General features: G+C 39.7%; 1 protein-coding gene across 2 annotated transcripts in view; it reads right to left on the bottom strand.

Annotated features, from left to right (window-relative positions):
• The window catches only part of cpne5a (copine Va), a 74,326-nt gene that overhangs the window by 22,599 nt on the left and 23,954 nt on the right, over positions 1 to 27,773 (bottom strand). For both annotated transcript variants that reach the window (XM_020648255.2, XM_020648256.2), the window contains 7 exons: positions 14,850 to 14,913; positions 10,886 to 10,989; positions 10,529 to 10,633; positions 7,942 to 7,983; positions 7,613 to 7,688; positions 5,176 to 5,229; positions 2,414 to 2,475 (listed from right to left, as the gene is read on the bottom strand). In XM_020648255.2, coding sequence (XP_020503911.2) covers positions 2,414 to 2,475; positions 5,176 to 5,229; positions 7,613 to 7,688; positions 7,942 to 7,983; positions 10,529 to 10,633; positions 10,886 to 10,989; positions 14,850 to 14,913 — 507 coding nt within the window. The remainder of the gene's footprint in view (positions 1 to 2,413; positions 2,476 to 5,175; positions 5,230 to 7,612; positions 7,689 to 7,941; positions 7,984 to 10,528; positions 10,634 to 10,885; positions 10,990 to 14,849; positions 14,914 to 27,773) is intronic.

Raw genomic sequence — 27,773 nt, 5'->3', positions numbered from 1 at the left:
AGAAAGAAGATCTTTCAGAGTGAAATACATTTTGTAGGAAGTAGCTGTAAACTGTTTTCTCACCTTAAAAAAAGCTGAACATGTGTCGTACTTTTCTAGATTTCAGTTGCTGGGTTTAAGTTTTTTCCTGAGAAAGTGTTTCTAAGGGAAAGAATATACGAGCAGGTCATGTTCACTAGTTTATATTCCAACATAAGGCAAACCTTCTGTTCAATAACTCCAGCATTTTATACTCCTAATAAACCTTATAATGCAGTGGGAACACAGACAAGGTAAGAAGAAGAGGTATAAGGGCTCGACAGGCTCATCTGTATGAAATGTTTCTTGTGGTGCTGGATTTTATTGGTTGTGGATATAATATGAAAATGTTTTACTCAGCATTCTGCAGCTCTGTTTTCAACTCATGGGACGATGGCTTGACAGTGAAATCTTTGATCATTGCATTAGTGTCATAACTTTCTCTATGAACTTGGGAAACAGGATTTTTCCAGAGTGAAAATGACACATTGATTTGTTTTTTGTGAAAATTATCTTTTTATGAAATTTGAACGTATACAGATCATTATCTGTTCCAGTTTATGAATAAAAATCTGATATAATGTTGGCTTTAACATTTGCAGACAGGCCTTCTATTTAACTTTTTGTCCCTCTTGTGGCAGCAGATTGTAGACATATCTGACTCCAGTAAATCTCCATCATCACAAACATTTAAACATTGTATTTGGTCTGTTACTCATTTGTTTGAGCTCTCCATCCTACTCATGTTAACTCAAGCACTCACAGTAGCAGGGAGTACGTGTCCTTGTATGAGCAAGTCCCACTGCCTCTGTTTAGGTTATTCAGAACTTGGATAAGCGTTATTTGGGGTTTTTATGAATATAAAATATGAATATGAAAAGATACAAACACAAGGAAACCCATTAACTGGAATGTGAATCTAAATGCAGTATATATTTATTTTGACCTTCTTCTTGTTTGTCTTTCGTCCTCTGTTTTTCTACAGAGTCTCAGAGACAAATTACACCAGCAAAGTAAAAAACAAAAACCTTTACTCTGAGTGCATGTGAGTGAGTGCATTTGTGTGGTAACATCATGTGTGTCCATTTGTGTGAGCGTCAGGACAGATCTGGGACACCCAGCCATCAGTGGCAAAGCAGAACACTAAAACCAGGGCAGCCACTGATCCACCAAGAAAGATTTCCATATGTGACAGGTTGGCCGCCTTTAATTAAGCTCTCAGATCTTCTCCATATTTTATCATAGTCATTCATATTCATTCACACTGTTGTTGTGGATGTGGACAAGATCTTCTCCTAAAGGGCCAGACTCACTGACATGTGAACAAAATCCAGGCCAGTCCGTGAGATCAGTCTCATGCCAGTGAAAGGAAATGTAGCTGGTGGCTTGTGCTGCACAGGACACAGTCCAGGCAGCTGAATAATGCATGTATTTCTTCTCAGTTAGATTGCAGACTATGAATTCTCTGCCACATTATTTCCAAGTTTAAGTCACAGCAATGACATGTTTTACAATGCCTGCAAGACTCACTAATACTTCAGCAAGTTTTAGAAATCAAGTTAACCCCTTGTATTGACTGATAGTCTTAATTGTGCAAACAGTTGGAGGAGTTTGTTAAGGTGTGTTTTTTTTTAACTCTCACTGCCCCATGTATGCACGTTGGTTATTATTCTACTATTTCATCAAAGCTGCTATTTGAGTTTTTGGTGGAACCCCCACTGGCATCCTGAAGCAGCAACAGAAGACACAATGACTTACATTAATGTTTCTTTTTCTTAGGAAGTTTGGAGGCAGACAAGAACTTGTGGTGGCTAACAACAAAGATCTATAAAGAATTCAATACAGGGACATTTAAGTTAGGTGGTAAACAAATGAGAGCATGAAGCACGATGTATATTCAGCAAAATGAGGCTCAGGGAAAGGATGCAGTTGAATTGGCAGCAGCATTATTCAAATAAAGACACAAGCAGTAATATGAGCCAAGTAAAATAGCGGCTCCGAGAAAGAAATCTATTACCACTGCAGAGCTGAAGAGCTCATTCTAAGGTAATGTCCAAACATATCTTATTTAAGGGTCATGATGCTCTTGGGAAATTATACTTATGTATATGATGACCAATTTCTGCCAAAAGAATGTGTTCCTTTAAACTCAACTGAACTCAACTTTAAGATAATGAAATGTTGCCATTACTGCAGCCTTCTCATGTCAAACGTGTTTACAAGACCACACAGCAAAGCTAAACACATTTCCCAAGCCGAGATTGGCCTTCATTTATTTTTGTTGAGTCTTTCTGCATAATTACCCTCAGGACCGAGCGATAAAGGAAATATTTAAATAAAGTGTGTTTTCACAGAAATAGAAACAACATAATTATTAGAAAAACATGTGACTCACCCTCCTTTGATGTAATCCAGGAAGGTGTGCTCTGACTCCACATTGAATGACAACAAGGACACCTGCAGGGAGGAGAAAAAAAAGGTTCAAACAGATTATCTTGTGGTTGTTAATTACGGAAAGCAAAATGAACCAATCTATAAATGAACACTGACCTCTGAGCTAACCACCCACAAAATGACTTCATAAGGTCAGGGTGGCGTATTAGTGCTACAATCACTGAGAAAATGAGTGTGGCTGTGCGCTGATGGATGATCAGTGAGATGGATAACTAGCTGCAGATTTTAATCACAAAATAAGAGGATATTACCTTAACACGTTTATTTACTCGTCATATAAGACCATTTAACATAGCCTGTTCAAGATGGGATGAGGTGGTCCGGTAAGCTGATCGGAGAGCAACAGTTTGGTTTCGAGACCTTGTACAACATGCTAGCCTGAGCGGATCACCAGCTCAATCTTAAAAAATGAGTCTGTTTGAAGACTCAGTCAGTTCTAAAATGCAGAACAGGCAGCCATTACTGAGAGGATCAAAAGATATGTGTGTGTATCATGTTTTTTCTTCTCTGTGTTGCTTTATGTGGTTGTTGATAATTTCATTTGGGTCTTATATGGAGGGACAGAGATAGCATGCTGGAACGCTGACTTCATGCTTCTAAATGGTTCATTTACTATGAATTGAACTATTTTAATGATCTAGGTTCTGTAACTTTTACAAATCAAATTGCTTATTAAATTTTACAATTGGAATCTATGTGCACTTAATGCTCTTCCACATCTTTGCCCATATATCATGCACCTGCTTTTTTGTATTTTGTTTGTATTGTCTGTGCTTTATTAGGTATATGTGAATCTCCCTGCAACCACAGTAACCTGGATTTGAACCTGAATGGGACTGCTGTGCCTCTGTTCTGCAATGCTATCAGTGTAAATGTCATGAAGGTGGGGCGCGTATAGTTCCTCAGCTGAGCCGACCTCAGAGTTAATGGAGTTACAGAGGTGTTACAGGGGCGTAATGGTGCCACTTTAAAATGTTGGAGTCGGAAAGGTGGACCAGCGCTGTGTGTATGCTGGCCCGCCCTTATATGCAGATGTATGCAGTGCCTAGCGTGTTATCCTCTCTTCTATATAGTATAAATATAGGTCATGATCATCCAGCTTTTCCCACACACTGACTTTACCCGGACATCAGACCTATTTACTGTATATTAACGGTAGCCAGAGTATGTTTGGTGAGCCATTTAAGCATTAAATATATCTATTATTTTCAGAGAAATGAAGTGATCCACTGTCAGGCAGATAGCTTACACTGTCTGCTCACTCTGCTCCTCCGCCTTGAGACACAAACACACTGTGCTGAAATGCATTCTTGTTTTGTCCCTAAATGCACTTGTGTTGGACCTCTCCTGTCTTATGTAAACTTATGATGTTCTTTAAGAATTGCAGCTTTTTTTTTTTTTTACAATTTAATTTGGTAACGTTATCATGTTGGTGTGTAGAGGTGTCGATTCTCCACCTTAGCACCCATGGGCCATATCTTAAACGCATGTTACAAATGTGAATGTTTTCTCACTGTATAAAGCCTCGCTGACATTTCCCTGGTTATCAGGTATTTTTGGTTGTTCCTATTATTGTTCTTTTTATTTTGTAGCTGCAAATATATCAATTTTGCATCGTATCGAAATATGGTTTGGTATGATATATGTTATGATATATGTTATGTTATGGTATAATATAGTATATGGTATATGGTATGGTATATACGGTATGATTTATGCAGGATTGCCCCTGGCCAGGGTGAGGCCCTAAGCAAAATTTGTTAAGGAGGCCCTTAATTATGAGGCCCTACGCAAACGCATGTTCCACGTATAGGGAGAGGCAGCCCTGGATTTATGGTACAGTACAGTATGGTACGGTATGTTATGTTATGTTGTGGTTTGGTATGGTATAGTGTATAGTATGGCGTAGTGTGGTATGGTACAGTATGGTATGGTAAATCGTAATTGGTAAATGAAGGAGTTGGGAATCAAACCCTCGACCTTCCAGGTGAGAGACGATGACTCTACCAACTGAGCCACAGCCGCCCCTGATGGTATGGTATAGTATAGTATAGTATAGTATAGTATATGGTATGGTATGGTATGGTATGGTATGATATATATGGTATGGTATGGTATGGTATGGTATGATATATATGGTATGGTATGGTATGGTATGGTATGATATATATGGTATGGTATGTTAAAGTATATGGTATGGTATGGTTTGCTATGGTATATATGGTAGGGTTTGGTATAGTATATGGTATGGTATGATATATATGGTATGGTATGTTAAACTATATGGTATGGTATGGTTTGGTATAGTATATGATATGGTATGGTATGGTATGGTGTATTATCCTTTGATTCCCACAGTTAGTTTTGATGATTCATAATATTGAAGCCATAAGGCACACTGTATACACTACTTGTCATGGGTAACAATGGGTAAATGAGTTCATTTTGAAGGCAGTAACAAATAAGAGCCCATTTGTGCATTTCTTTGGACTTGTTTATTGATCCTGACTTTAGTCATGATAATGTTTTCCCCTCTACCCTTTCACCGTCTGTGTTAAAATCCCTGAAACCAGGGATGGAACAAAAACATCGCTGAACTATCTCATGCAATAGAAAACTTTCTGATGAATAACAAAAAGCACTGGAGGGCAGGGATGTAAGTGCACCAGGAGGCTTTGCTCTTATCGCAGAAGTCAGACTCACCGTCCCAGAGTTGCTGTATCTCTTTTTCTTTATTTTCTTCTTGGCGTTCAGCACCTGGTATGAAGGCAGAATGGATAAAGGGGGTATAATGATAATGTAAACTTGCAGCACAATTCTTTTCATCCACCCTTGGGCAAGTAATAAAACCATCTTTGTCCTCCTCCTCCATGTGTGTAAGGGTAATGGAGCATGGGGACTGAATCCAATAAATGCAGTAGGTGGAAATGAGATAGCATTGATCATGCCCTGCAGCAAGATACAGATTATTCAGGGGGATATTTAGAAGCACCTACACTTTGCTGTAAATGTCACATTCACATTATCAAGCTTGGGGATAGTGGCACATTTATCTCTGTCCCAACTATTTACTCATTATGACAAAAAAATAACCGCATTCACACTGACTACATTGTGAGGGGAAAAAATAAAGTGCAAATAAAGGTGCAGGTTATGAATTATTACAATCCTCCCTGCTTTCTCCCATCAATGTTACATTTAGAGCCAACAGCCAAAAACATGGCTGCAACAATCAAGGTCAGCTATCTCTAATGCTTATCCCACAAGGCTGCACACAAACAATAAGCACAAGCCTGGGGAAACTGTGTTGTATAATATACAGTATTATATATGCCAGTTATTATGATACTAGCAACAGCCTGCATTTTGAGAGTCAGCAATAAATTATGTAGCTGCAATTAGTAGTAAAGTAATAAAGAGGAAATTAACACTGTGTCTAACTGAATTTAATTTAATAAAAACTTCCACCACTGCATTTCAAGTACATTCAATCCTATCCGCACCTCTGCTGTCTTGAGCGGGCAAATATTGTAGAGAGGAGCTTTTCTTAATGTGGCAAGCTCTTTTGCTTGATGTGCTGCATCTACATAACCTGACCTGTGGGTTTCACTGCACTTCTGCTGGCTTACTCATAGTGGCCCTTCTTCAAGCCATGTACATGTTAGGTTATGTTCACAGGAATCTGCAGTGTGCTACTGATTGGTTCAAATTATTTGATTTATAATAAAGAGTACAGCCTAGACCTTCTCTTTGTGTAAAGTGTCTTAAGATAACATGTGTTATGGATTTGTGCTATACAGATAAAGATTGATATTCATCAATTGCAATGGCAGCTTCAGTGACTGCAGCAAACTGGTTCAAGGGCATTGACCCGAAGAAACTGCTGTGTTTTATTTCTGATTAAAATCTTGAAAGGTTTGGTGAAGGATAATGAATGCACCTTCTTCTGCCATGTCAGCAGTGTAAAAGGGCAACTCTGCATGTCACTCTGTCTCCTCATTTTTCCCCATCTAGCCACCATCCTCTCCCTCTCACTTCTCTCATTGGCCCTGTTCTTTCCTTGAGCCACCTCTATGACTAATTCAGAAGCTAATGTAACATAGCAAGTGTTTTAATGAGCAGAGGTCGACAGGAGTCTCTCGTATCCTTACAATACACGATCTGACCCCCAAAGGACCATCCCCCCCCCCCAAAAAAGAAAAAAACCTAATCAGCAGCATACTTCTGTAGGGTTGCCATTTGTATTCTCACCGCAGACACAACCTCCTCATCTGGTGCACTGCAAAGCTTAACCTCTCTGCGTAAGGTTTAGAGAGCCAGAGGAGTCTCGTTGTTAATCAGAAGTAGCCACAACTTTGGCTCTAACAGCAGCAGCCTCATCTAGACATTACACATTGACTAAAAATACCTTGTGGAGCCAAAAGGCATGCTGATTAGCTCTTACACCTAGCAGTCCATTCACCGCTCTTAAATTGAAGGCTTCTTATATTTATACCTAAAAATGGAGCTTAGGTTTGTTTTTGTGCCCTCGGATGCATCACGGGTCCCTTACTGCACTCAACAGCCACTCAATTACCCTGTTTATTATTATTTATTACACTGGTTATTAAATGCATCTGATCACAAGCGGGAAACTTATAGATCCAATCACTCCACATTTGAAGGCTACCTAAGATGCATTTAACAACATTTCTTTGACAGGTGTAATAGTCCTGCACCATATGAGAAAAATATGCAATGTGGGAAAAAATGCTATTATTTGATAACAATATGAGGGGCAAGAAACAAAAAATTGAGCGTGTGGATGATTTATATCTCACAGTTTTTGTGTCTGTTGCATATATTTTCTTGTATCCAGAATACAAAATAAATAAAAAGCTTGGGTTTCTGTAACACTAAATTGGCACCAACTAATCTGATGGTTACTGATATCTAACATTAGCTTCAGCTGATGACATCATATTTCCTTTTTTTAACTGATGCCCAGTCAGCCCCATCCTCTTGCTCGTCTACATGAGTGCTCTATCTCACTCCTGAACTTGAAAAACAGTTGCAAACAGAGTTCAACTATCAGACAAATTTAAATGTTACTGCTCCAGAGTCAGATAAAAAAACAAACGTTTTTTTTATCACCACTCACCTCATAGATGTTTAACTGGGTCTGACCTCGACACAGATCCTTGTAGCTGGTGGTGAATTCACCGATAAAATCATGGCTGAAGAATAGAGAAAAGAAAATTACATCATTTATTTTAGCTACGGTAGGTGCAACCCTGAGAGGTAGGAGATTAAAGCAGCTGGAGGATTTAATCACAGGCACTGGGGCATATAGGAGGTCTTATTGAAAATGAAAAAAAAAAACAAAGCATTAAGGTGAAAAAGAATGAGGATGTACATTGGTCATGGAGTTATTAAGAGGAGAAAAATATGAAAAAAATGATGAGTGTACCAATACTGAGGATTCATTACCTTCCATCTCTGTCCCAGTCATACACCTCCACTTTGATTGTCCTGTACAACAAATAAAAGGATAAAGGGTTTGTGTGAGCACATTTATGGAGGCCACTACATACAACTGAGGAGGAAGCGTTTCTGAAATGTGGCCATTAAAACAAGCTGTTCAAGCTCATTAAATGTTAGTGAAGGGTAAATTGAATCATTTAAAGCCTGATAATTGCTTTGCATGCAACTATAAATAAAACACCCTGAGGGTCAAATAACTCATCAAAATAAGTTATCTCTTTGAAGCTAGACTGTGCTGCAAAGCGTTAATAGTCAGTTTATTTATTTCATTAAAAGAAAAATCAATTAACCGAGCCTTTTGACCAATATCAATAAAAAAAAGCTTCTTAGTCAATGATTGAATGAACTGTTCACTTGTGAGTTTATGTTTCATTCAGAAGAGTGAGCAGGTTTCAAGATTTGCCAAAAGTTTTGGGCGGGAAAAAACATTTTCCAACACATGCCAAAGATAGAAAACCAACCACTCGGGAGGGAGAATCTTTGTGAGCTCCAAAAATAAGTTGTAGAGCGAGAAACCAAATAACACGCCTGAGAGAATTCACTGTGAGAGAGCAAAGTGCTTTGTCTTTTCTTCTTGCTCTGATTGAAAGATCAGTGGCTTCCCGTCCCGTCAGCAACCGTCAATCATGTGTCAGTGGGTCCAGGAGGAGGCAAGTTGATGGAGGGATCCTTTACTATCCTGACCTGATCTCAATCTGTCTGCACAGGATGTCGTTCCCCTCCTTACAAACAATCCATGTACTAAAGAAATAGATTAAGAAAGAATTGCAGTGTGAATCTGCCTTAAAACCAGCTGTTTTATTCTTACTAGTGAAAAAATAAACGACCCAGTCAGACATTCAGATGTTCGGTGTTGAAGTGAGAAAACATTCAGATGTTAATCGTACTCTTAAATACCAAAAGAAATAAAAACAAATGTGTTTTGGCTCTCAGGGCCAATGTTACACATGATCCCCTGGTGATGTATCAGTCAACATAAATTTTCTCCAATGTCACTTTATCACAAATTGTGTTGATAGTCATGAGCAGCACTGACACACATCAACATCCACTGATGAAGATACAGCGACACACACTGCGTTTTCAGTTAAAAATAGGAGAGATTTCACTTTCCTATCGCTATTAAGCCAAATGATAGTGAAAAGATTAAACAGATTCAGAAGACAAAAGTTAAGTAACAAAGAGTTACTGTAAAGATTGTTGGATTAGGCTTATCTGAGTTGGGGCTTTTTCTCTTATTTTCTTTTCAGACATCTTTATCCTTCTCCTCTGATAGACAATGCCACACCTCTTGTCTCTTCTACCTTTGTGCGAATGGTTTCTCTAAGTTCTGAGTGTTTATGAGGTGTAGCATTTCGAGGGCTTTGTGGTCAAGTCTTCCTGAATCCACATACTTTACAGATGTCCTCAACTATCTATCAAATGTAAGTTTTCTCTTTGTCCATGTTGTGGTTCGATAATCAGAAATATATTTCGGTTCTATGTTGTTCTTCCTGAGGTTTCTTTCATTTTCCCTACACTGAAAGGGTCAAAGCATAGAGGGTTGTGTATACTGTCGAGATTTAAAGCCCTTTGGGGAAATTTAACAGCATATATGAATTTAATTAACTTGACCTAAAAACTTTAATAGAACACAAGCAAAGCCCGGTGGCTCAATCAAACCCACATTACAAGAAAGGGCTGTGCATTTATCAGATGCCTGAGTCAAAGAAATTCAAAGCCTCTGAATCACTGCCAAACTGCAGGTCAAATCCAGGCCAAGTGAAATGATAAAAAAAAGTGGTTATAAATTAAACATTAAACAGCTGATGGCTCTGCAAGAGCAGCACGTCAAACAGCAAAGCAAACTTTAGATGTCTCACACCAACATCGGGGAGACCTTAAATTGGCGTAAATTCCTCTTGCCGTCAAACTTCTGAAAGGGAGTCTTTCATGCTTCCACCCCATCTGTCTGACCCAATTAGCGCCTCTATTCAGGTGAGAGGAGACGGGATCGAAGTGCAGAATCTCAGCTGACACTCAGCGTGGTGGAGTGGGCAAGCTTTGACATGTTCTTTGACAAATTTAATTCCCTCCCATTGCTATCAGGGTCCAGACGCACACCTACACACACATATATAGCAAGCCCCTTTAGCATCTACAGCAGCAGTTAGAGCCACTATTCCTACCCCTCCACATTCTTTACTCTCCTATTTTTCTTATTTATTTTCTTTTACTTATTTTTTAACTATTCTTACTCCACGGGTTTCCTGCAAAGTTCTTTGCTTGAATAAGATCGGAGAAGCTTCTAGAAACATCAACTGAAAATGTTATTCCTAGTTGTGGGCCAATCAACACATTTAGGCGAGGTAGCATGAAAACATAAATGGGCTTTTCATAATTCTCCATTTAGGCAGCAGATAAAATACAATTGTTTAAATTTGATGCACCAAACCCCGTCTGAAAAAGGACACCACATATTGAAACTCTGCATAGCTTTGATTTCCAGTGTGGGTGTGTAGAACACTTGATCGTACATAATCTATCATCCTACCTGTCATAGTCTCCGTTGCAGAGTGCTCTGACAGGGATGGAGAAGGGCTGCCACACAGGGTTCAGCGTGTTCTTCATCACTTCGGTCTTGTGGCAGATGGTGAACCTGGGAACGCAGGTTGGCAGGGATATAACATCCTTAAAGACATTTCTTCTCACACTTAAAAAAAGGTAAATGGTAGATCTCTTCTCTATGCTTTGCTCTGAGAACCTGGTCTGCATTATTTATCTTGATGCTGCTGAGTTCAGTGGATCTCAATCTAATACTCTCGACCTTGGATGCCTTCATCTTTGATGTCCATGCCTACCCGCCTGCCTTTGACAAGCTACACTGAAAGAGCAGGAAATACAGACTTACGTGCCATCCTCATTGCTTCTGTAGAAGACCATGAAGGGGTCTGACTTTCCAAAGAAGTCCTTTTTATCCAGTTTGTTGGCACAGAATTGCATGGTGGCATAATCCTTCAGACAGTGGAGCAAAAAAAACAAAAGGCAGAAATGAAAAGACAAAAAAAAAACAAAGGACATTGTGAATCCATGCTCCTGCCTCTGTATGCCTTCTGTTGTTTGTTCATACATGCTGTGTGCCAAGATATAAAAGCACTGAAGCACCAAATAAGAGCAAAGTACTGAGTGAATCCTAATAAGAGCAGGGCGAAACAAGCCACTAGCTCCCAAAAAACTGAACTACATTCATTACTATTTCTTTATTATACTACTCCTGCATTACAACACTAGATGGGATAAAGGATATTACAATTAAAAATGCCTTGTTGTGCAGAATGTAATCATAGTGACAGTATGAAGGACCACGCTGAGGCACAGAAATGGATTCTAAAACCCTGCATACAGCGGGGAGGGAGGGGCTGTGTAGAAAAAGGTTTCAGAGGGTGTGAGTGCAGCTAATGATACATTAGAAAGGCTGATATTACCATAATTATACTCATTTAGGCAGCATTTCACCGTGTGCTACCATTACCAGAACAATGAACATGCCCCATAATGCTCTTGGTTCCAGATAGTTCTCCCTGTGGTCAAGGTATTAGTCTGTGCTGTGTTATATAATGAGGCTGAATAGAGGGCACAGACTGGACAGGTAAATGTCTGCATCAGAAGAAACTGTGCAAAGTCTTCTCCATTACTGACAGCCTTTATCTCAGTACTGTATGAACACTCTAAAACATTTTCAAAAACCCTTTCGCCTTGACACATACTGCTAATAAAATGCAAGACTTTATCAGTACATTTTAAAGAGTGAGTTGGGATATAAATGTTTAAAGCCTTCAGCTCGCAAAAAGATGAGCTGTTTTTACTCTGTTAGTCTTCACCGAGGCTTTAAGGTTTAGAAGGGCTATTAGATCGGAATCAGTGTGGTGCTGGCCAGGGCCTCTATCGATTGCTTTGACCCAAATCAGTGTGGTGCGCTCTGCCTTTGACCAGCTTCTCACTAACCCATCACATCACTTTATGCCTTCTACACAAACAAGACACAGAGCTGCCTCTACTGCTGAGACGAAGACGGATGCCTTTTTCTCAAATAGTGAAAGAATTCTTTGACGATTCCCTTGAAATTTGAGCTCGTTTGATTACCACTGTTATCTCTAATCAACATTTTGAGACATTGGTAGAGAAGAAGTAATAAAAACTGATTAAAACAGTCAGTGGTGGCTAATTGAAGCAGAATTGTTGTGAAGATACTTTTTTATCATTCCCTATGGACACTTTCTGTTTTATTCCTGTTACTGCTAATTCTACAATATGGTTTAAAGTCACTAAGCTCTGTAGTTTCTCAAATTTGCGTACTGAGAGTATATCAGCCGAGTTATTTAGCCAGCTACTGTTCGGTTTGTTCCTGAAGTGTTTCAAGCTGTCCCCTGACTGCTTTATTTACAAGAACGTCTGATTTTCCAGCTACCCACTGAGGCTCATTTTGTGGATAAAATAAAATAAAAACACCTAATAATATGTTACAGGAGTTTGCTTAGGTAAGTTATCCAAGCCCTAAAATACAGCAGCATCTAATAACTGTCCTGCTAAGCCCTGACACGGCCTCTATAATAACACTATAAAGGTAACACGGTGGCTTAAGCCTTCATTAGGTACAGATAACATATACCCACTTTGGTGCCTCCAAGTGTTCTCTCATTAAGTGGGGAAAAAAAGCAGAACATTCATTCCGGCCACAAGGTTTAAGAGCAGCAGGGGTAGAGTGAGTGCAGTGCATCCTTTCCTTTTCTTTGCCCAAGCAAGATATCTCTGCATGGGGTAAGTGGCAGAGGAATTCTTGCTGTCACGTTTAAGAAGTGGCACTGTAGGTCTTTCAAAAGAACACGAGGCAATGCAGACAATACTCGAGCATTGGTTACATAAGCCTGTGACATCCTCGGGATGGCACACTGTTGTGCAGTACCAAATGGATCCTGAGCCAGAGGATAATGTGAAGCCCAATTCATTTGTGTGCCTGACATATCACTCCATTGATATGGTTAGCCTCAGGTGAAGGATTTTATTTTTTTTAATGAGAGGAACATTTTCAAAATCCACAAAAGAAGAAAAAAGAGACATATCTTAGTTACATTCTCCGATAACAGAGATAAACAAAGAATACTTGCATCAAACCAAACACTGAATCAATGGTGATTGGTCTGATTTTTGAGTTTAGGAATAGATGTCTCTGATCTGAGCAAATACAAAAACTCTCTGGTTGACTGCTGTCATATTTAAAGTGCTACATGGTTGACTTAGATTCAAATCAGACGGAGTTGCTGCTGGACTGTGAGGAGGATCTGAGAGAGAGAGCCAGCCGTTGCGCAGCATGTCATATATGCCAGAGATAACGTCAGCCAGGAGGAAGCCTTTGATCCATGCAGAGGCGGTTGCTCTGTCTAATGATACCTGGCAAATCCTCTGACAAGGTGGGAGCCAACCTGCCTCTCAGCTAACAGTCCCTGCAGAACTTCCCCTGTCGATTCCCTCTCTCCTGGTTTCAGTTTCCCCAAACAACAGTTGCAGTGTTTACCTCAGGCGTAGCAGTAACTCTGCTGCCTCCATTTGTTGGTCACACGTGGATTAGAGAATAAACACTGTCCAGATGGATTCTAGAAATTCCAAACTGCCATAATACACAAGTGTGGGACTTGCTCTGACAGCGTGTCTTCCGACTGTTAGTCAGCCATAATTTGCCTTTTTTTCTCTTAGTTTCTCATTCTTTCTTCACACCAGAAGCATTTTTATTCAGGGTCAAATGATGTGTAAACAGGGCATGCCTGGAGTGGCCTTCCAAGTCTGTGTTTCACTAATCGAGTCTAGGAGAGTGTAAACGATCATTTGTACCTGTATTGATCATTTGCATTTATATTGCAAAGTGCTTCTGCAGTGATAATGCTTACTCCTATCACTGCAGATTCAAAGCACCTGATGACTCACAGCAACCCTTCAATAACTGTGAGCGCTGACACTTCAATCTGGCAAGGACCAAATCAGTAATGGTTAGCATGTCAGTTATATTATCAGCATGGCTTTTCTGTGTCTTTATAATCAGACTGCTTATCACTCGGGAACAGATTGATGCTCTGAAGAAGTACAGATACTGTTAATCCATGAGCTTTTACTTAAGTTGCAGAGCCTAATCATTAGATGCTAACATGCATTAAGATATCGTGAAACATTTGCACAATAGTTGCAGTTCAATGGCTTGCTTTATGGCCTCTGAGGGAGGCGGGTTGCTCAGGCCAATAAGTCTTGCTCCTGCTCCAGTGGAAGCAGTGTAATGTGATTATTCATTATCATCATTTAGCAGTGAGGAGAGAAAGCCAATGGGCATTAGTGGACGCAGGTTATTAATGCATACTCATGGATTAACACACCACACACAGAGGGAAACGCCTGGTTCAGTGATAGGAATGAAGGGGGGGGTATTAAATGAACATTCGAACTATGTACATTTTGTCCAAATGACAAACACAATTGCTGAGTGACATGGCTTATACTGCTGCTTTAATATGGACAATTACTTGCAATATATTTAATGGAAGTGAATCCTACTAATCAACCCGCCTCTCTTCAGCAGGCTTAAGAACATGACTAAAAATGCATTAGGCTGCGGAAACAACATGCACCATTTCCCCTTAATGTGTCGCACACAAATTCACAGTGACATGCAGAAATCAATCAGCGACAGTGGATCTGTTCAATTAGACTCGAATGCGCTTGTTAAAGCACCCATTTCAAAGTAGATCCCAGAACACACACTAAACATTTATCATTATATACATTCACAGAAATAAGACTCATATGTAACAATTACAACTTTTTGGACTTACTCTGCAGTTTCCCAGCTCCTCAGCAGACAAGATAATAGTCCCGCATTTTTTCCCTGGTATGCCACTGTGAAGACAAAAAGGTATTGTTCACTCTTTTTGAAAAAAAGTAACATTTGCAACAAAAACGTCACAGATATTTGTATTTACTTTGTAGAATTGTCACTTAAATGACTTTAAGATAGTCAGTTTGCTTGAATTTGCAAGATCCACAAATAATGCAATGTGGTCAATTAACAGCACAAAACTACGGTCTAAAGTTCTCAATAATGATGGAGTGGAAAAAGTAGAGTTATTTGGCATCAGTTCAGTACATATTAAGTCTTATTATGATTTCAAAAAGGGCCAAAATGCACTTGAGGATCAGGTCTTCACTTTTACTCCTCTGATTTGATTTCTTGTTTCCTATATCCCTTTTTTAAAAAGCAATTATACTGACACCTAAATAATAGTTATCAGAAAGATTAATGTTCACAGGGTTGTTTTCTGCAGTCACATTTTCCATTTCAGGCTGACAATGCAGACATTTGTATCTTCAAACACAGCTTTTTTTCTTTTAGAAAGCATTAGAAATAGCAAAGTGACATTAGAGGGACAGTTTGGCAGCGTTAATGAGCACATTTATTGCTCACCACTGTAACTAAATCAAAAACAAGTTATAAATTCAGACTCTTGAGGTTTTTTTCATGCAATGTGGAAGGAAACTGCTGAGACACAAAACTCTTCTGATCCACGTTTGAGAACACTGCACTGGGACTTTAAAGCTCTGCGGGTCTGTAGTTGTTTACTACATATCCCCAGCAGATGATCAAGACACATTGTAGCACACAACGGGTTCCCTGTGTGACTGTGTTTCTATGCCTCACCTCCTTAGTAGCATGCCAATACATCGGTACTTACAGAAATAGACTACCTCTCGACATAGTTTGCCCTAACTGTTACTTGGTTGTGTGTTTTTTTTTTTAGTAGAACAAAATGTGTTTTTCTTATAGCTAATCTAAAGCATCAACTGAAGCTTTAGAAGAAGGATACAGCCTTTTAGATCAGACTCAGGACAAGACAGTGTATCTACTTTGCAATCATACAGTAGCACTCCAGCTGAGGACACTCCTGTCATTTTCCGGATAAAGAAGGACAGATTACAGCGGAGTCATGCTGAGGCCTTAGCCAGTGGCCAATCATTAGAAGGTCAGACCTGCCGCAGATCCTCATCAAGCTGTGAAAGCTGAGCTATCAGGCAGTGATCAGGGTTCTATAAATTTAAATTGAGGGAGCCTTTGACTCCAGGAGCAGAGTGTTTCATTATTTTCAAAGATAATATGAAGCATTAACCTGCAACACTAACGGGAAAGCCGGGGGACCTATTCAGAGATAGAGGGTTTCCTCTTTCTTATCAGTGCGTGCAGTGTTTGAAATGTTTTAAGAGATATGGTTCTGGGTGTTTCTATTAACCTTTACTGGCCTCTCTCAGGTTGTCCGGGTCTATAATACACACTGTGTAATGTCCTATGGAAGCAATTGTAGTCGCTAATGTAGAAACTTTGATTAATAGCTTAATAAATCCACCCAACAAATGCATCCAACTAAAAATGCTTCACATCCAACAGTGTGTGCAACAGAACTACCAATGTCTGAGCCTTTAACGAGACAAATTCTAAAATGACGTTATCCCACTGCGAGAGGGCAGCATGCTTCATTCTCTGTCTCTTAGCTCCATGGAGACCAATCTCCAAGGTGAATTAACTGTCCTTGAATTATTGATGTTTCACTCCAGGTTGTCACCGTGCATTTTGATGGCACCTCAAACAACCAGTAAAACGCTAACCAATGAGGCTTGTAAAGCATTGCACACTCCACAGGTCACATTTTCTCCCTAAGGTCAAAAAAAGACCAATATTCCTTCCATAGTGGAAAATGAGAGCCAGTGATTGTCAAAATATCATCTCCAGACACGTTAAGATTCATCGCCCTGCTCTAATCACTGCCGCTGAGACAAGAGCGCGTACCAAAAGGGCAATGGACTTTGAAATCAGGCATGCATTATTGAGTGTGGCATTTTCTCTGACAATGACTAGTTAACTTGAAGAGCAAGCATGCACTGAATGGATAAATACAGTTCCTGTGATTCATCTGTGGGTTCCTTTTCATTACAGACTGACAGTTGTTCTGCAGCTTCAGTACTGAAATGTGAGAGCTGGTGATATGAAGTGTCCGGCATCAAGAGGCCTCATTGGCTCAGCGCTCATTTGCGGAGGGTTTCTCGGTAGGGAAAACCCTTTGATGATGAAACTAAGTGAAATGTGCTGCTGTGGTCCTCGTCGCTGTGCTATCTGCTCAGTACAAGGTCTACAGTCTGACAGCTGTGAGGAACTGACACGCTTTTTTTCAGTTGGTCATGTTAATGTGTTTCATATTTGTCTCCTAGGAGGGTAGTACTGGAAGATATGAATACTGAAATTACAACACAGCATGTTTAACAGTACCAATTCCGACTCAGCACCAGTGTCTCATGTTTTTGTTTAGTCTTTTACTTTTTGCTTCAAGATGTATGAATCTACAGTATATTATGGTATCAATGCTGCACAGATACAATGAATGTCACTGGCAAATTCAGTTAATGTGTCACACCTTCAACTTTTATAATTCATATTCATTTTATGCAAGTGATGCATTGTCTTTATTTTGGGATGCATCATTGTATCGGCCAAATATCGGCCAGCCGCGTACAATGTGGCACGCAGCAACATCAGTAGCCGATTTGTATTTGTTGTGTAGCATTAAATATAATGCTGGCATGCTAGTATACCTAACTGCTGATTAATAGAAGGGATTGTTTTATCGGGTAGAAGAAGTCTGATTTGTTTTCATGGTCAAACATGAAACAAAACGTTGGCAGTGTGGGAGTCTGGATCAGCAACATCCAGTTTGTGAGACATGTTAGAAAGACATTTCAGGAGGACAGACAACAATTAACATCAAATCACAAAGTTCATTTGGAAAACCGAAATGACGAATTGCAAAACATCAGCTAAATTGTTCTTTTACGATATGAAATTATAGTTTCATCGGCCCTACATTTTCACAACTGTTGCAACTCAACTCTAAACACGTCAAACAACAAAGGATGTAATCGTGTTTTTTCTATAAACTACAAAGTTGCATTCATTAACGAGTGAAATAACAGCCAAACACCAATTAGTGTCCTTCTTCTTTTTAATGAAAAAGAAGAATGTTTATATTTCCAAGATAATCACTGTATATGATGGGTTAAACTGTAACTTTGGTTTAAGTCTGAAAGACCTTTCTACACCAAGCAGGGCCCAACACAGCTTAACGACCGATTGCTTTATTAACCTTTAAGCTGAAACAAAAAAACCTGTCATTGGTTGCAATTCTGTTTCCTAATTGTTTATGGTTTAATGAAATGACCTTTGAGAGAGTCGATAGTGAATGGCAGAAGTAATAAAGATATCTGAATTCAATGTATGAAGCACAGATATTTTATGGGTGGTCTTATTCAGAAAAGAATGACGACAGCTTGTTACTCTCCATGGCTTCTGTGCTTGAATGAATGATTCATGTGATATAATAAAGGCATTACGGCTTCCAGCAGCTCAGCAATGAATGTGAGAAGTGACTGCACTAACCACAGGGTAAATAGCTATGATACTTTACACCATCCACCATTCGGCTATAATTCACACTGTCACTTACAGGTTTCCCTTGGCACTAGACAAACACTTTGCCATATGGTCCTGACCAATCCAATGTCAATCCATGATGTGCACTGCTGCTACCTGAAAACCTCTGTGGACCTTTTACTGCCTGATTAGCATCAGGTCAGGGAGGCCAGTACGACCTTTGCTGTTCCTGCTTTTCAACAGAAACCCACTGTATCAAGCAAAACCTCAAGACAACAAACAAGAAGAGGCAGAAATGAAATCCAGCCTTGAAGCTGATGGGTTCTTCTATCAAAAAAGAAATGGAAAGCCAAGAATTGTTTAGCTCTTCGCTAACATGAGAACAGAGTTAGTTACAGCTGTGTTGACAGATCTCGTGTTTGATCAATTGAATGGAAAGAGATCAAGCAGCACATATCAGCATCGCTACAATTATTTCTCCAATGTTTTTAATACAGCTGTTCTGAAGAATACTGATGAGAATATCTAGTTTATCTCTATTCAAGAGAGGCCACATTTAAGATATTTAGTCCTCTGAAAAACAAGATTTAAAGATCATTGTTCATGTCATATATTATTACTCATATTCCAGCCCAATGTGTGGCCTCTATAATTTCTCATCTAGAGGCTGATGTTGGTGTCAGATGGTGATTCACAATGCCCCTATTCTCCATTACCTATCAGTGTGAGGGGTGGAGTTTGCTGAGATTAAAGTCCGAAGAGAGAGAAGGAAGCAATTGTTGATGCTGTTCACATGGGGTCATTAGGATGAGGAATGGTCTTGATATTTAACAACGCAGCAATGTGTCACGCATACAAGAGTGGGGGAGGGTCCGAGAAGAAAGAAAGGATTTTTCTCACTCTGCAGCTGTTGCAGGGTGTGTCTACGTAATCTCCAAGCAGACAAAAAGACCGCAGTGTTATCATGCTTAGAAGATTGTTATATTGCAATTTCACACCACAGGATGAGCAAATGAAAACATATCTGGGAAGGTGGAGAGCGATAAGACTAGAAATAGGAAAAGTTTTCCCTGTAGAAAAGATAGAGTTTAGTTACCCAGGTCTGTCAATCCAATGAATCTCTCCGGATGACAAGAAGGAGAAGGGTAAATGAACAAATCTAACCGTTTTTGAGTTAAGTCACAGGCCAGCAGAGACGAGGACGACTGGCTTTGTGCCTCTGTAAACGTTCAGGGCAGTCAGCAGATCTTAGTTGAACAGAATTAGACAAGGTTGACAGAACTGCACGTGGGCTCAAATGGGATTATACCTTTAAACCCCTTGATTTTCATACATAGATAAGCATCTATAATCCCTCACCTTTCCAGGATTTAAAAAAAAAGTATGAACAGTGATCCTGCTAATTTAGAAGGGCAGAAGAATACCAAACTGTAATTCAAAGTGAGGACAGAGGGAGCTGCTTCAGACCGGGGCTGCTGTTTGTGTTTAAGGAACGTAGCTACAGGCAACCTATGCCACGCTCTTTGAAGCTTTGTTAGAACGAGCACAAAGCACGTAAATAGGGCAAAGAATGTGCTGAGGAAAATGTCAGTTGGTCGCGCCAAACAACAGGGAGTAACGACTGAGTTTGTTTATGTCAACAGTGGAAACCAGACACAAGGTAGGAATCCACATTGTCACCAACGTTGCATCTTTTCTTTCCCTCTGGTTGTGTAACTTTCTTTATGCTACTCACAGGATTCTTCAGGTCTCCCATTGGAACATAATGGCAGTTATCACATTCTCAAAGAACAAACATAATCCAGTTATTCCTGGGGAATAATGGGTATTTCATGAAACATAAATCTGATTGTTTTTCAATTGTGTGTGCAGTGATGTAAGGAGACCTTTGTTGTTTTGATTACTTGGGTCATAGAAGGCTTTATTCACTATCACAATGTTGAATCTATTGTAATTCTAAATGAATGAGGCACTCAGCAACCACCTTCAAGCTAAAAAAAAATGCTGATATTGACAGAAACAATATGGATTAGTAGAAGCTGTCAATCAGAGAGAAACTTTCTCACTCAGCTTACAGACAGAAACTGCTCAAAGTCACAGCAGGCGGTGCATGTACTCGGCTTCCTGTGTTTTCTCTTGCCAATAAAACAAACCCTTCTCTGGAGGACATAACAAGCCTGTTTCAATTTCCCTTCGGCAAGAACAAAACATCCGTGTCCTTCAAAGGCCAAAAGAGATGCCCAATTCCTTTTGTTATTCCAAATACAATGTAAGTTGTATTTTTTTGTGGCTGCTTGACATCCAATCACAGCTGATTCTCCTCACTTTTTTCCCCCTGCTGTGTCACAAGGCAGCGGCACCTTTAACCCCCCCTCTTGGATGTAATGGAATTCATATCATGTAGGAGCGAGCTGCCCTGACCTCCTCTGTGGTGGTGACTGCTGACTATAAATTGCAATCTGTGAGCCCACAGATCGCTTTCAGGTGCTGAATAGATTAATGACATGGTAGTGTTAAACTGGTGCAGGAGAGTGCTTTTTTAAAAGGCATTCAGGGGGGGGTTTCTCACCTTTCTAGTAGTGGAAGACCATAAAATAAATAAACGCTCATCCACAGACTACTCTGCCCCTGCCTGTCCTTGCACCTGAAGTCTTAATAATTAGTGCAAAGACGATAATCTGTAGCTTTATTGTCAACTCAGCTCTAGAAACCAAGGGCCCTACTTAAACGATCTTTAGCGCATAGTGTAAACCGTATAGTTAATCAAGTGCATTAAAGGCTTGCAAACCTTCTGTTGTTCTGTCAACAGCCCATGATTTGGAAGTTAAGAGCATGGCAAAAAGGGATTTGCAAAAAGGTCTCGTAATTATTTATATGTCTTGGAAAGGAGAATACGATAACCAGCTCCCACTATCAATCATCTCTCGCCTGCTATTTGCTCTGTGCAACTGACAACATGGATCTGACCCTTTATTTTTAATAGAGTGGGCTCACATCACTCAGGTTCATTACAGTCTCTCCTTCCACTATGCTGTTTCATGTTCATGCACTGAATTAAATGTTTTACAGATTATAGTGTTCAGTTACATCCACCACAGAGATCCATCCACTGAAAAGGAATGATCTCTGATATTTCAGAGAACACACAGATTTTCAGCTGAGAAGTTAGGGGTGCTGCTGCATGTCACTTTGTAAGCAGAGCAGTGCACGTTTTGAACCCACCTCATGTTGTTTCTTACTGTCTGTTCAACAAACAAAAAAACCTGCACATTCGACATGGCTTGGGCTGTCATTGTTGCAGTTGCATTCCCCTGACTCGTGATAGCAATGTGACAACACACCATTGACGCAAATATAGATAATGACAACTGTTGGGATCTGTTGGAAATAAGCAAACACATTCAAGCTGCTCTTTGGGACCCCTCTGTGATAGGTATAGACAGGACCCCGATACCCTCAACGGCCACAGCATAAATCAAATGGGCAATTTCAAGGAATAAAAACAGAACTACGCTAAGATTTTTCATGACACAGAACTAAGTCCTCGGAGAGCCATAAAGAAAGAAATTCAACGGGATGGTGGAAGGCCAGGTGAAAAAAAAACAGTTCGGTATAAGAGCTGGGCTGTGTAGAGGAGAGGGTGTTTGCCTCTTATGGAATCACAGTATTACCTAATAAATCCCACTTTTGTCACACAGACAGTGTTTCTGTACATCAGCACATTCTGTGTTTTCTTCACCTAAGCAGGAATACACGTTATTAGAGAGGGACCCTTGTTAGTGTTCAGCCTTGGAGCCTAAATTGGCATTTAGTGAGGCAGCAGAATGCTTTAATTGTGTCTGATGTCCCGAGGCAGAAGATGCTGATTACTTTAAGCCTTCTAGAACACTTAACCTCCCCGTTTAGTTAAACAGGAAAACAGGCAAAGAAACACCTGCCCCACTTTCTGCATGTACAGTATCAGCACTTGGAATAAGGATTTTCAGTTTTACCAAAACATGAACTTCTTTTCCTCCCACTCATATTTAAATCTGCAGCAGCATGTTCTATTTTTCATCTCAGAGGAACTGCGGCTGTGTAGCCCCGAGTCAGTCAGCCAACTGCATTAACCAACAACTTAAAAAGAATTGCGACTCTCTGAAGTCGAGTTGAGACAAGAGATACCCCCTGCCTCAGTTTTCTCTGAGTAAACTTCTGGTGAGTCACACAGCTCTGATACTTAGCTCTGTAATTTAACGTCTTATACGCATGAAATTGCAAAGATATATTTGTTTTATTTAATTTCTTAATGTTTCATTCTTAGTGTCATGAATAAGGGTATAGAAAAAGAGAGCCTGAACTTCATCTCAGTTAATAACGATTTGAAATGACCCTTTACTACAGTATACCCCTCCCCCAAGCAAAGATGGTTTTTAAAACCACAAATTCATGCAAATTATGCAACTATTCGATTCTTTTTTCAAGAACCTGTTCGAAGGATTCTCATTTTAACAAATAAGCTGCCAGCAAACTCAGATAACGTGATCATTTTAAGTCACCGAGCTTCAGCTGACAACATCTGACAGCAACAGTTGATTTAAAAATAACAATGACAATCCCTGATTCATCTGTATCCTTCATATTCTTAAGGAATAGTATGAGTCTGAGATGATGTCCCACTGTTTCATGACAACACTGAAGGCAAAATCAAGATTTTTAGCTCAATTTGAATGACAACAGATCAGTTGAAAATAAGAATCATTACTGCCAACAGTAAGTTATTATTTCCACTGTTGAACTCTGAGCAGATGAAATAAGGGACAGAGGAGAAAACAGCAAAAAGATGAGAACATTACAGGACAATACAGAACATCTTCAAGAGCAGATGGAACTTGTAAAATGTAATAAAAGAAAACTGCTGAGAATATAATAAGAGAGTTGAATCAACAACACTGGCTAATTCATCAAACATCAAACCTTGTCGGTTCCACAGATTCAGTTTGGACTGCATTCCTGTCGAGATGGAACAACAACAGTGTCGTTGTATTTAATCGTACATTATAACTCGATTTTAGGGAACGATGGATCCTTGGAGACATACAGTATATGCACAGAATTATTCAATTAAGCCTCAGGAAAAATATAAACTGTGAATATATACTTCAAATGATTTCATGACATGGAGTCTATGGATAAGAAGTGAAAACGTTTTTTGATTTCATAGAGATAAATCCGTAAATTAAACGTGGATGCTTTAATAAAAGCAGAGCCATGCAAAATGTATCATTCATATCATAACTTCGTTATCTGTTTATCATGCCACATCTGCATTGAAGTGTGCTGTTATCATTTAACATGTGCACCACCGAATGTGTCAATCAATGCTGTCTCCATACCTCTGACTTCCTCTTCCCTGAGGCCTCATCGCACAGCCTGGTGGGAAGATCTGGAGCTCCAGTTTGTGTTTACTTTTCTTTTAAGACTTAGTTTGTGGATGTATCATTCATAAGATATTGAACAAGAAGTGATGCCCCAAATAAAATATATTCCTTAATAGCAGTTATTTAAAATGGTTGTACTCGTTATCATTAAAAAGCTGGTAATGGATGCTGGAATATGACTGTGCACTGTGACGAAAGTAAGCAATAAATTCAAGAGCCCGAGAAAACAAATTATTCAAAGCAAAGCTATGACCATCAGGAAGATGTTTATCAAATCAAGCGACTGATGATTTTGATCAAATATTGGCTCTGATGCGATCAGATCTAAAATGAGTGATCAGATTATGTCTTTCTCAATGCATGCCCACATCCCGGGGGGAAAGTGTTTCAGTGTAACTACACTTCATCTTTGTATTATTGTTCAAGTTTCTGATTCCCACCCCTTGGCTCGCTTCAATGTAATTTCTGCTTCGCCTTTGACTTTGAAGTTTGGAAATTGAGGAGCACTGTGGTGAAGAGCTCTATTGGCCTCAAAAGACAGTTAATGAAAAAGTTCAAAGGGATGTTTCATGGTACTACATCCATGCCACATGTGTGTCAAAATATTACTTGACTTAAAAATATCTTTAAACGCATCGGGTCATTTCATTATACAGCTTGGCTGTATCACACTGCAGACACCTTCAACTTATTGAATGGTTAGGGCTCTTAAAAAGTATTATCTAAGGGGGGGCACTGGTGGCGCGTACCGCATGTACGGAGGCTGTGGTCCTCCAGGTGGACGACCTGGGTTCAAATCCAACCTTTTTCCACATGTCAATCCCCACTCTCTCTCTCCCTGATTTCCAACTCTATCCTCTTTCCTATCTCTCCAATAAAGGCACAAAAACTCCAGCAAATATTTATATACTGTATGTATTTATTATAAAATGACAAAGAAGTTGATCTGTCTATGAGCTAAAAAAAAAAGAAGTTGAAGTTGTTGCCTTCATGTAACTTCTATTTGGTTGCATATGTTGCTGAACTTCCTTAACAATAACAGCTCATAGAGTCACACAGGGAGAACTAAAAGACAAAACCTTGCTTTCTGACGATGCTTTTCTCTCCACAGGATGGATATAGCTCAGATGAGCCTTGGATTTATTTATTCTAATTAGCATATATATTTTATATTTTTTCATATTACTTTCTATATTTCCATTGCGCCCTCGGCTCCCACGGGAGCAACTGGCACACCCACCACAGTCATTGTAATTTAACTCCTGCTTTATTTCCTGCCTCAAGCATACAGCATTAGGGCACAGTCACAGTAGGATGATGGGTTTAACATGCTAATGTTGTGCTGTATACACATGCTCTAGTGTGTGGTATAATGTACCGTATACCAACTCAAAAGGTTACCGGTATTTGTAAAATGAACTCTATTAAAATGTTAACTACACACACACATGTTGTGCGTCCTTCTCACTGGCTACACACAGAATCACAACCATGAGAGTTAGGTCAGAGCTATGATGTTTTTTTCAGTTAAAGATGTCATTCACCTGCATGTGTCTGTCATTTAGCTTTGCATTTTGTTGCATTTCGATTACTTTGATGCATGTCTCTCATTAAAACCAGATTATACACCGAGAGGGTTTGTAGCACTGTGTCCCTTCACTGCTTCATAGCTTACATTACTCCTACTGGCAAATGTTTCTGTCTTAATAAAGGCATGTGGGAAAAGCCATACATCACAACTGACTCGTTATTTTCCCCTAGAAACGTATGTATGTGAATATTTGCTCTGACAGAAATGTCAGAATATTACAACTGTCCCCATGTGTGGTGCATCAGGGAATTCAGAATGATTGAGGTAAATTATTCCACCAAGCCTGAGTAGCAGGTTATGTTTCTGCTGTGTGCATGCGTGCGTGCATGTGTGTGAGTGTGAGGGTGCGTGTGGTTGCGCCTTTGCGCATTATGTATCCATCACAACATGGGTATAATGAATCCTATAACACGATGAATATCCCCAAATTCTGCTCGAATAAAGTGAATTATTTATTTCTGTGATGATTTTTGATTTCTCTTATCGTCAGAGACTTTTTGAAGGCAAAAAAAATGTAGTTGGGACAATTTTATAATTTAACAACATGTTACATTGAACATGTTTATTTTTCTATTCTTTGTTAACACATACTTTTGTTTTGTACAATATCTGCTATAATATAAAGCAAGATAAATGCTTATATGTGTATAGTATGTATACTATAGCAAAACCCTAAAGATAGTGGAAAACAGTGTTATTGGTTAAGTATTTAGTACGTCTGCACAGACTTGAAGCTAGAGAACAACGTGGTTGTTGATTTTTGATCAAACTATCGATCTTTACGAGATTTGCTTCTAATGAGAAAAAAAAGAATGAGACTTGGCTATTTAGTAAAGGTTAAATTGTGTGAGTTCATTAATGTGTAGGGGTTTGATAGGTGTGTAGTAGTTATGGTTTTGGTGAGAATTGGTTAAGAAAGTAAATTGTCCTCACAACAACAGTACAATATTTCTGTTTGTGTGTGCTGGATGGAGAAAGAAGCATAATGCAGAACAAGAGAAGGGGCGTGTATTTGGGGAGGAACAAGAAACAGAAAACACAAAGAGAAAAGAAAAGGAATGTGGTAAATAGAAAGAGAATGAATGATAGAGGAAGTGTAGAAAATAGGGAAAGGGGTACTACTGATGTGCTTCTTAAGCAGGTCATTGGATGCAGTGTGCCTTAGGAGGACTTGCTTAAGCATAGCTAACAGATTTCCTCAGTCTCTGCTGGAGCGGTTCCTTAAAGCTCTGGTGCAGGGAGGCACATTCAGTGTTTATTTGCATGATGTGGAAATGGAGCACACAGCCATTACACAAAATCTGAGCTATCATCTTTACAAGAGGGGTAAAAAAAACTCCATTACCCATAGATATGCTTTAGCTTTTTGAGGCATGGGTGAGTAAAAGTGAACCTTTTACTAACAGTCATCAGGAACAGAAAGAAAATGTTTTTTTGTGTGTTTCTGAATTACTACATTCTAAAATAAAAGTTTAGGGAAATTTAAAAGCAATACATGTAAATTTAAAAAGTATAATTTCTCCAGTCAGTATACCTCTGACTTTAAAGACAACCACCCCTTCATCTTCACCCTCTGCTGAAGCCAAATTGGGTGTTGCATCAGAGCAGATTCTCAGCGGGGATCAAGGTTCCCTGCTGAAGCTGCAGAATCAATACTTTTGTCCATCATGTCTGGGGGCTCCTGAGTCTCCTGTCAGACTCTGATGTGCAGAGTGAAGCCTAGTTTACAGCATGCTGTCTCTTGATCCCTCTCATCCTCTTATTCAGCACTGAAGGGCAACGAGCTCTGTAATCCACAGCCACCAGTCCCTGGCAGGGTTCATGGTTGACACCAAAGCCATGTTGTTCACACAAACCCCCCCACAGATGGGGCCGACACCGTCTCATACTTCACAAATTCTGCACTTCGTAGTCTTCTACAAACATGCACGAGCTTCATAGTTTGTCAAAACCCTCCCTCGTACTCGCCAAGAGACTCACATAAGTCAGAGAGACATGCACACTTCTGTGGGTGCCAGTGGCTTCTGGGCTTCATATTTTCCAATTTATGTCAAGGCGGAGTTGATAGTGCCATGTGTCTCATGCTGACTCAAATCCAGTCTCCGTGCTAGATCGCCTCCCTAATGACAGTAATTGCATTGAGGAAGCCCCCAGTCGTGTTCAATTACCCGTTCCCATCCAAGCATACGGGTCTAATCTTGCTGCATAACATACGATACAGATGGTTCGGGAAGTCAGACATATCAATCATGGCCTCATCTTTGCTGCCATTACG

Source organism: Labrus bergylta, chromosome 12, assembly GCF_963930695.1.
Source record: "Labrus bergylta chromosome 12, fLabBer1.1, whole genome shotgun sequence".
Lineage (NCBI taxonomy): Eukaryota > Metazoa > Chordata > Actinopteri > Labriformes > Labridae > Labrus > Labrus bergylta.
The sequence above is the reverse complement of the archived record's forward strand: the minus strand, read 5'-3'. Positions and strand labels throughout refer to the sequence as shown.